This window comes from Arachis ipaensis, chromosome B07 (genome assembly GCF_000816755.2).
Source record: "Arachis ipaensis cultivar K30076 chromosome B07, Araip1.1, whole genome shotgun sequence".
NCBI classification, from domain to species: Eukaryota; Viridiplantae; Streptophyta; class Magnoliopsida; order Fabales; family Fabaceae; genus Arachis; species Arachis ipaensis.
In genome coordinates this window covers 122,076,679-122,087,088 of record NC_029791.2, presented here as the reverse complement: position 1 = coordinate 122,087,088, position 10,410 = coordinate 122,076,679, and the positions used below count along the sequence as shown (strand labels likewise).

The following is a 10,410-nucleotide window of genomic DNA, read 5'->3' as shown; positions in this document are numbered from 1 at the left end:
GGAGGGCCCCATATTTGGACACAAAAAAGTTTCTCCAGGGGTCTCCGACCTTTGTCCAGGCACAGCTAGGTAGCTTTTATTTGTTTGTTAGATTTTCGACTTGTCTGACTGACTTTTCCGACTTGTCTGATCTATCTGTTATTATCCTTTCAGAGATGGCAAAGGCAAACGCTCAGGAGTCTTACCAAAGGGTCCAAGAGGCTAAAGCAAGGTCTCGCGCCAGGACTGGTGGCGCCAGGGCGGTTATCTCTCCTCCTCCTCCTCCTCGGAACGTTGGGACTCCCTCTCAGCCCATTGTGATTTCTTCTTCAACTTTCTCTCAACCGCCCCCCTCTGCTCGACCTTCTCCTGAGCCAGAGAATAAGAAGCGCAAGACCTTAGAGTCTGGCTCTTCTGGTGAGGTGAAGGCGGATGCTCTTGCATTCGTCCGAAAGAACATCTATCCCCATGCTCGTATAAGCATGGATGATGCTTCTGTTCGGCGCCACCTTACCACTCTAGTTGAGGAGAGCCTCAAGGCGGCGGGGGTTTGTGGCAAACTCTTAGATATTTTTGAGAAGGCTCCTCTCAGCTCTTTAGGGATGACCTCGAGGGTTGAAGAGCTGGAAGGAAGGCTTCTCATATATCAGGAGCATGAGGGGAAGTTGAAGGAGGAAGTCGCCAAGCTGAGGGAGGAGAGAGATAACCTCCGGGAGAGGGAGAGGAAGTTGCAAGCCCAATGCAACATGGAGGTCGGTTTGAGGAAGACAGCACAGGATAGCTATCAAAGTTTGTTTAATGATCTTGTGTCAGTGAAAAATGATCTGCTGAATTCTCGGAAAGCATACGCCGAGTTGGAGGACTCTATTGCTGATGGCGCTGAGGAGGCTTGGAGGATCTTTAAGGAGCAGGTCGGAGTCATTGCTCCTGACTTGGACCTCTCTCCTTTAGATCCCGATAAGGTTGTCATCGATGGTGCCATTGTGGATCCCCCTGTCCCCGAGATTATTTCCGAGTCAGATTTGAAGACTCGGGGGCAAAGGATTATAGAGTCTTCTCCTCGCCCTAAGGACGCCCCGAGTTCCTCCACAGTTCCTCCGACTTCCTCTTCATCTCCTTTGGATGTCTCTCTTTCCGGTCCTGGTGGTGCTCCTCCTGGCTCTGGTGATGGTGATCCGTCTACTCTCCTTCCTAAAAAATAATTTTGTTGGCTATATGGGGGCCCGGCCTGTGGGTCCCCTCTTTTTAAACTCTTTATTTAATTTTGGTAGTGCGTGAACAATTTTTTGGCCTTTTAAGGCCGTAAACAAAACACTTTTTAATACCCTTTTTTAATAAGGGTTTAAGTTAAAAAATAAATACCCTTTTTTGGATAAGGGTTTAAGTTACTTTATGCGTGCATGTTTCTCTGATTTCGAACTTCCCTTTGATCTTTTCTGGAAAAACCTTTTCTTTGGCTTTGTCTGCTTTTCTGAACCTTTTTATTTTAAGGATCTTTAGGACAGCCTTTTAATCTTTTCTTAGGTTTTTTCCTATCTCTCTTTGGTTATTCCTAGTACTCAATTTCGTTTCATTGAGTTTTTATGACTTAGGCTACTTTCGTGATTCATTTTTGTTTTACTCAGTTTCCCATTCCGACTTATGAGTCGGGATGTTTCCGAGTTTATCAAGATCAACTTCTATAACCTCTTTACACTGACTTGTACCTCGTCGTTTTATCCTGACGACCATCTAGGTCGGTTCATTGGATTTTCACGTTTTGTCGAGCTTAAGTCGGCGCGTTTCGTCGAAAAAATAAAAAAGGAATTTGCAAGAGATATATATGAAAAAGATCTTTTATTAATTGGGGAGGTACCTTATTGCTACTAAGGATTTTTGACAATCTATTTCCCTTAGTCTCTACTATGATGCCTCGTTAAAAACCCTTCTCCAGAAAAAACCCTTTGGTTTTGGGAAAAAATCATGAAGTTGGGAAAAGAGTACATCAAGGAGTAGAGCTCGCTTTTAGCTATAGTACCTTTTCATATTACAAGCATGCCACGACCTTGGTAACTCGGTGCCGTCCAAGTCGGTCACTTTATAATAGCCTTTTCCTAAGACCTCCTTGATTTTGTATGGTCCTTTCCAGTTTGCAGCAAGCTTTCCTTCTTCTGATTTGTTGACTCCAATGTCGTTTCTGATCAAGACTAAGTCACTTGGGGTGAATGCTCTTCGAATGACTTTCTTGTTGTATCTTGTAGTCATCCTTTGCTTCAACGCTACTTCTCTTATCTAGCCCAGGCTCCTTTCGCATCCTGTAACCTTTTCTTCAGCCCTGCCAGTATGATTTTGTTGGCTACCTCGGCTTGCCCATTGGCTTGCGGGTGCTCCACCGAGGTGAACTGGTGTTTGATTTTCATACTGGCTACTAGGCTTCTAAAGGTAGAGTCGGTGAACTGAGTTCCATTATCTGTAGTGATGGAACAAGGTATCCCATACCTTGTGATGATATTTTTGTAGAGGAACCTCCGACTCCTTTGTGCGGTGATGGTGGCCAATGGTTCTGCTTCTATCCACTTTGTGAAATAATCTATTCCCACAATCAAGTATCTGACTTGTCCTGGCGCTTGGGGAAAAGGACCTAACAAATCCATTCCCCATTTTGCAAAAGGCCATGGAGAAGTGATACTGATTAGCTCCTCTGGGGGAGCCACATGGAAATTTGCATGCATCTGGCATGGTTGGCACTTTTTCACAAATTCCGTGGCATCTTTCTGCAAGGTCGGCCAGTAGAATCCAGCTCGGATTACTTTCCTGGCTAGTGACTTTGCTCCGAGATGATTTCCGCAGATCCCACTGTGGACTTCTTCCAACACTTCGGTGGTTTTTGAAGTCGGTACACACTTTAATAATGGTGTTGATATCCCCCTTCTGTAGAGGATATTTCTCACCAAAGTGTAATGTTGCGCTTCCCTTCGGATCTTCTTAGCCTCTTTCTCCTCCTTGGGGAGGATGTCTAATTTTATGTATTCGACCAAGGGGCTCATCCAACCGAGGTTTAATCCGACTACCTCAAGGACCTCCTCTTGTTTGTCTTTTTATTTTACTACGAAGGGTTTGTGGAGAGTTTCCTGGATCAGGCTTCTGTTATTCCCTCCTGGCTTGGATCCGCAACTCGGTGTCCTCCGACTTGTGCGTGCGTGGAGGAATGAGGGGTGGTACCTGCAAAGACACTCCGATGCCTAAGTTAGCAAGGGCGTGAGCAGGTTTAGAGTGTATTGGGTCTTAGAGATACTTGAGGAGTGTCAGTGTATTTATAGTGGTGAACCAATAACCACCGTTGGAGTAGTGCCACTTTTCTAGGGTGTTAACCGTCCCTTTATCTTAGGGAAGTTAAGATATGGCTCGTGGAAGTGGTTAGAGAGATTCTAGGGGCGGTTACCAATTCAAATGAGTGCTTATTTGCTAGCTAATTCTCGTTCCCGACTTCCTTAGAGTAAGTCGTGGTGCAAACCGACTTTGTAGCGGTTGATTTGGTACAGGGTGAGGCTCAACCCTTTGGGTTGTGCCTTCTTACTTGGATCCTGGGCCCTAGCGTTGGGCCAGGGTATGAACAATTACGTATAAAAAAAATTAATTACCAAATCAAATTCATTACTAAGTCATCTAATGCATTTAAATTTTTTTTAATCAAAATTAAATTCTTTTATAATTATGCAAAATTAATTTAATATATATTTATTACGTTTAAATCTGTTAAATTTTCCTATGGATCGCAGAGAAGTTTGTGAAAAGGAGGAGGAAGCAGACAGGTGGTGAGGGAAGCAAAACGATTTATTTGACAAGAAACGTGACTGAGATTCCAATTGGATTCGATTATTTGGGGCTGAAATTGAAGGGTTTTCCTGTTCTCCGTCATATTCCATCTTTGATGTCTTCCAATTCGTACCGAGGAGGTTCCGCCTACGGTGATGCCGCCCCTTTCCGATCCAGGTAATTCAATTCTTTCATCCATTTTCAGAATTTGATGCTAATCGTAATCATACTCATGTTCATATAATTTTGGGGATTTGCAGAGAGGGACTTAGCACGAGACCAGCTGCTTCCTCCGATGAAATCCAATTGCGCATTGATCCCATGGACATGGACTTGGACCACGAAATCACCGGTCTTCGCGGCCAAGTCAAAAAGTTGAGAAATGTATTTCTCTTCTCTCAATAATTTCATTATTAATTCCTTGATTGGAACTTGGAGTTTGGAGTACATACACATAGCATGGAACTAGGAATGTTCATTTTTAGGACTTGAAACTTAGAAGGGAGAATTATTCTGGAGAAGAACTGAAGAATTATTATGTTGATCTTGTATGTGCTTTTCAATGCTTGTTTCCTTGCTGATATATATATAATCATTCTTGTTGCCTTTTCCTATCCGCTTAAGTTTTTGGAGAGAGTGGTTTTATAACGTGGTATCCGAGTTTGAGAGGAAAAATAGCATAAGGCAAATAAAAAGAGAAAAGAAGGCATGTGCAAAAAATCAAGCAAATCGAAAAGAGACTATTGTTTGAGGAAGCATGTTAGAGATATAACTATTCATGTTGCCTCTTCTTATTAGCTTAAATTTTTGAGAAAAGTTGTTTCATGACAATTTCTTTGATTTAACAATCTATTGCTCCTTATAGAGTATTGGATTTTGATGGAAATAATGTATGCTTGTATGCCTTATGTTCTAGGCAAGGATGTAATTACTGTTCATTGTTTTATTTTATTAGAAGTAGTTTGAGGAAACTGTGGCATTCCAATATTTTTCCCCCTTTCTCTTGTTTCCCTTTATGCTTCGTTCTGATCGCATACACAACTTCGTACATATTGGGTGCAGGTTGCTCAAGAGATAGGTACAGAAGTAAAGCAGCAGAAGGATTTTTTGGAAGAGCTGGTACATCATATCTTCAATAAGCTATACTCCTGTGTGTGTGTGTGTGTGTGTATCAGTTTGCTTAGAGTTGCCTGCTCTATATGAACCAGCCAAAATGGTTTCTACAGGAACTTCATTCATCTCTAGATTTTGACATCTTATATAAGCTGAAATGATAACTGGGGGAATAATGTTTAGGCACCATGTTATTTATGCTACTGTTAGAATTTAAAACTTTGACCAAGAAACAAGATCATTCAATATTGTGGATTTTGATTTCTTTAGGATAGTTAGCTAGGATTATCTCTGGGTTTATTTGCATTAAGATAATCAATGGATGTAAGAATAATCATAAATTGAGAAGTAATACTTTATGGTGTTGCATCTGAAGATGTCTCCAAAATATGTCCAGCATTTTATATATTTTATTTTTATAATGTTCATATTAGTAACTCTAACTACTACTACAAATGAATACTGTGGAACTCGTGTAGTTGGTGCATGTTGATTTGCAGTTATTGATCAACCATCCTTTTTTATTTGTTATGTTTTTATTTTTTGCCAGAACTGGTTAACATTTGGGTTTGCATTTGTTGGATGCAGCAAACATTGATGACGAACGCTCAAGCCGGTGTTAAGAATAATATAAGAAGATTGAACAAGAGCATTGTTCGAAGTGGTTCAAACCATGTTGTTCATGTGGTTTGTTTTGCATTAATTTGTTTCTTTGTAGTATACGCTTGGTCAAAGATGTTTAGAAAATGAGGTCACTGTTAGGGGTTATGATGCTCCAGTTGAGTTGAAAAAAGAAGCCCTCAGCGTAGGCCTTCTTAATTAACATTTTGTTGTATAGAAAAGCTCCACTATCCGTCAAAGTGTAACACACTATATAGTTGAAAACCTAGACTTTGGAATTATATTTCTTGTCTATATTGCTTAGTTTTATAGTGCCCTTTTCTATCTTGATCATGTGATAAATGAAGCGGAACGTACTAGATAAGAATCTGTTTTGATCAAAGGCTCCATAACATTAATAATTAAGATAGCTAGTTATGTGCTCACATAATGTTATAATATTCTTGTGTTCTTAATTCCATCAAGTTTAATAGATGGGTAAATCAATGGGAGTTGCTATCATACATTCATTCATACGGTAAATAAAACATATTTTAGAAAAATAAAATAAAAAACCGTTGTTGATGAATATCGTTGGATGTGTGGTTGCTGATCAGATTACTAGCCTATACAGTAATGATTCCTTGCATAATATTCATGGCAGTTGTTGCTTGTGTAGCAGGCATGCAGAAATAGAACTGCTTTTGCGTGTCACATTCATGATTTCTCTTGCTTCTGAGAGAGGCATTCTATCATTATTGCATTCCCAATATATTACTAGTTACTTACATGTAAAGGTTTTTTTATTGCTCTCCTAACACTTGTGTTTTCACCAACGGCTGAGATGTATTCGATTGTGCGCGGAAATCATCATCCTTAAAACGTGAGATTCTGATACTTACAAAAGACACATATTCCCTTATTTTCGTTTCTTTCTTGTCCCGTCTCTATGTCCTACTTGCACCTTTCTTGCGATGCTTTTGAGAAGAAATCAGGGTTTTCTATTTCGTATGTGTTATGTCAATGTCATGGTTACACCACCACTAGGTTTTAATTTTGATCCGTTATTACCATATATTATCAAACACTATAATCAATCTCTTTAGTATTCTAAAAAAGTTACACAATAAAATTCAGTAATGACTAATGATCAACCTTCCAAATAATATAAATCAATGAAATAAAATTTAAAATATTCTCTCTCTCTCAATATATATATAAACCGTGCTGTAGATATAGCAAGAACAGGGGCAGAGATAGAATAATATGCATTCTATATATACATATTCTGTACAATTATTTCACTCTCTCAGTCAAACATTATTAGGTTAACGACCAAAGGGACTAGAAAAAAAATTATTGCAATTAGATCATACACTAAAAGAAGGGAGAAGTTGGAGAGCAATTGGCACAAAAGGCCAACCTAACGTGGGAATTGTCAGCAATGTAATCCACTTTTGCCCACTGTGTCCGTTGTTATGCTATGCTGTGTTGTCGTTGTGATGGGGGAAAGTAAATTCTAAAACACCCCAAAAGCGGAGGGTACCGTGGTAGTGTGGCATGTGGCAATTGTCAGCCATGTCAGTAGGTCAAAATGCTTTACAGAGGTTGTTAGCCTTCATGTTAGATGAACCTTGCTCAACTATTGGACCGGTTGGACCACACAACCTGCTCCTCTTCGGTTCTGAGATCCTTACGTGTGAGATCGCCGTGGCTAGAGCGTCGATCAGCACACATCCGTCCTCATCATCTGAGTCGCAACTCTCAGAGGACGAAGACTCGCTAAGGGAGCTGTTACCTAACCTGTTTCTTCCTAACCTAGTTACCGGGGCGGAGACAAACCGTCCGCATGATGCACCAACTTGGTGCTTCGTTTTTGTTCGGCTGGGCAGTGGCTTCAATGTGCGTTCTGTGTAAAATGTCATCCATGGATGCGCTGAAAATGAACCAGAAAATGTTAGTATAACATGCAAAGTTGTTGATTGACAAAAGTTGTTGAGAGCTTGCAGATCTTCAGCTTGCAAAAAATCCTTGTGACTGCAAAGATAACTATCAAGAGAACTGGGAATTGTTCTCTGTTTTAATCATTTCAAATGAAATAACAAAAGAGAGTATTGAATACAAGAATTAATTGCTACATTGCTGCATGCATCATTGATGTAGAGAGATAAAAGTGGCCAACAACAAAACTATTATAATCAATGCGTATGAACTTACTAAGTACTTCATCAGCTGTTATTCTTGATGTAACATCCCTTGTAAGCATTCTCTCGACGAGGTCCCGTGCAGGTTTAGATATTGCTGCCCATATGCCTGTTTGGAAATCCAATTTAACATTCTTAATTGCCTCAAAAACAGCTTCCAATGAATCCCCCTGGAATGGAAGATTGCCAACCAATAGAGCATACAGGAGCACTCCCGAACTCCATATATCCACCTTCTCAGAGTATTTGCCTGACAATACTTCTGGGGCCACATATGCAGGGCTTCCTGCTAAGCCAGTCAAGTTCTGACCTGAGATACAAAATATTTATAGTTATTAAGAGCTTAGACAATGCTGAAACATATGATTGTACGACAAATGGAGCACAAAATGAGAAATTCCAATTACATATTATTTGCAACAGATAGGAAAGACAATATCATGGACCAACTGCAAGGTAGGTTAGGTTCATATTGATACAAGCATTTTCCCTAAAGACCTCTGACTCAAATTTGCAGAAGACTTTCTTAAGGAGTGGTGAAAGAAAAAATCCTGCAACTTGCAAAGGATATAACCATCTAAATCCCACCATGTTTTTCTCCTATTGACAACGTAAAATTAGCAAACAAAGATCCAATGTATGCAAAGTGTAGAGTTCTGACCACTTTCAAAATTCCTGCAATAATAGCAATTACTTTCAAATTCAGTATACCATTTACAATACCACAGGGAAATAACATATGACCACTAGGCTCAAAACTAACATCAAATAATGTACTAGCACATCTGCTATATACCCTCAAACAGGTTTTATTGATAATTATTAGGTTGTATAAACTTCTTTTACATAAAACAGCTTGGGAAAGAATCCTATCCACATGTTAATTGTAAAGATACATCTGCTATATACAGTCTCAGATGTTACCTTCAGAAATTCTCATTGCGAGGCCAAAATCTGCAAGCTTTATTTTTCCTGATGCTGTGAGCAGAATATTCTCAGGTTTGATATCTCTGTGCACAACTCCCATGTCATGACAGTACTTGATGACTAACATCACTTCCTTGAGTACATTAGCAGCCTGCTGTTCCGAACATGGACCTTCCCTAAACATATGATCAATCAGTCGCCCCCCGGAGCATAATTCCATCACAAGATGGAAGCATTCAGCTTCTTCATACACTGCTTGCAGTGTCACAACCCCGGAATGTCCAGACAAGTGCTGCATTATCTCAACCTCTCGATGAACTGTCTCCTCTCCTTTCTTCAGAGTCTTACACGCATATTCTGCTCCGCTAGCCCTTGATCGGCACAACCAAACAGAGCCAAATTTTCCTTGCCCAATCGTTTGACCAGGAACATAATCATCCTCAATCTTCTTCTTCCTGCCCATCTGGGTAGCAGCATCAATGCAACCAATCTTCCTCTTGAGACCTCTGCCCGGCGTGATCAATGATGAAGTCCCGCAAGGCGGGGCAGTCGCAATGCCGGCAAGCCTCCTCTTATAAGAAGAGGCGGGCTCAGTGTCGGCATCTTCCTTGCACCTCTTCTTCAGCCTAAAGCAATCCTCCAGCGAGTAATGACACTTCAAATTCGAAGACGCAGACTCATGTTCCAAAGGCAAAACATCATCCGGCAGATCGGAGGCATCTGCCTCACTTCCTTTCCTTTTCTTCCTCATAATAACATCGGTTGTTGACCAACTAACTAATCAAGCATTTCCAATCTTATTTATTAAGATCACAACATCCCAACGGCACAAGAATCACAGACACCACAGAATGTTTTCCACTTTTGCTGCAAAATATCAAAACCAAACTCCTGGTTTCTGCTCTACAATCAAGGTACACAGGATCAAACACTGAAATAAATCTAAATCACAAAAAACAAGTAAGATCAATTCAAAAGAAGAAGGATTTACTTCTCCAAATGCATCGTGTGCGGAATCTTAGAAATCAAAACAATGTGATAGCATAGAACGAACACGCAAACATGAACACACCCCACACACTCCGTAAAACAGCGATCACGCATAGTCATCAGAAATCATGAAGCACAATTGAATAAAACAGAAGGAGTAAAGAGTAAAGAACGAACCTTTACGCAAAAGGGGTGGTGGATCTGTTCCAGCGAGAATTAAAAATCAACGAGATACAGTAATGGTTCAGTTAGAATCAAAAAGGGGTAAAAAAAGAATGGGAAATCCCGAAGAATCGCGAAGAAATCCAGTAGGGAAAACCCTAAAAATCTCCGAAGAAAGATTTTTTGGGGGAAATCCCTGAGACGGTAGGTTGGGTAGGTTGCACCAATAAGATTAATTTGACGAATGAAGCAACTCTCTCTCTCTTTCTTTCTCGCGAGGTTGTGTCCCTAATCCATTGTTTCTGAGGTTTAGCCTTGCTTTTCTCTCTGCTACGAGTTAATAAAAATCTTATTCTTATTTTTATTTTTATTTTTATTTTAATCCTTAATTTTCTTTTGTGTTGCGTGTTGTGTTCTGATTGGTTCACTGTTTCTTTGGGTTTCTGGTCATAGAGGGTTAAAAAGGAGTCAGTGTTTAGGGCCGTAGATTTCTCTCTTCGTCTCGGATTTTGTGGCTTCTTCGTTTTTCTTATATTTTCTTTGCTCTGTTTTTTCTTGTTGTTCTTCGGTGGCTTTTGGGGATTTATTTAGAAAAGTTTAATTTTAAAATATTGTTAAAAAAAATAATATTATTATTTAA

The 10,410-nt window shown here is 40.0% G+C and overlaps 2 protein-coding genes across 3 annotated transcripts; one reads left to right on the top strand and one right to left on the bottom strand.

Moving 5' to 3' along the window:
- Window positions 3,708–5,811, top strand: LOC107606187 (bet1-like protein At4g14600). Its single transcript, XM_016308187.2, has 4 exons — window positions 3,708–3,951; window positions 4,035–4,158; window positions 4,837–4,893; window positions 5,476–5,811. The coding sequence occupies exons 1-4, from the start codon at window positions 3,890–3,892 to the stop codon at window positions 5,635–5,637; spliced, it is 405 nt and encodes a 134-aa protein (XP_016163673.1). The 5' UTR covers window positions 3,708–3,889; the 3' UTR covers window positions 5,638–5,811.
- Window positions 6,741–10,117, bottom strand: LOC107606185 (serine/threonine-protein kinase PEPKR2). Of its 2 annotated transcripts, none has more exons than XM_016308185.2 (4): window positions 9,786–10,117; window positions 8,616–9,516; window positions 7,705–8,001; window positions 6,741–7,423 (listed from the first exon to the last, which is right to left on the bottom strand). In XM_016308185.2, exons 2-4 carry the CDS (start codon window positions 9,367–9,369, stop codon window positions 7,077–7,079), a joined length of 1,398 nt encoding a protein of 465 aa, XP_016163671.1. In that variant the 5' UTR covers window positions 9,370–9,516; window positions 9,786–10,117; the 3' UTR covers window positions 6,741–7,076. The 2 variants fall into 2 exon arrangements, with proteins under 2 accessions (XP_016163671.1, XP_016163672.1); XM_016308186.2 differs by having other exon boundaries at window positions 8,616–9,521; window positions 9,786–10,100.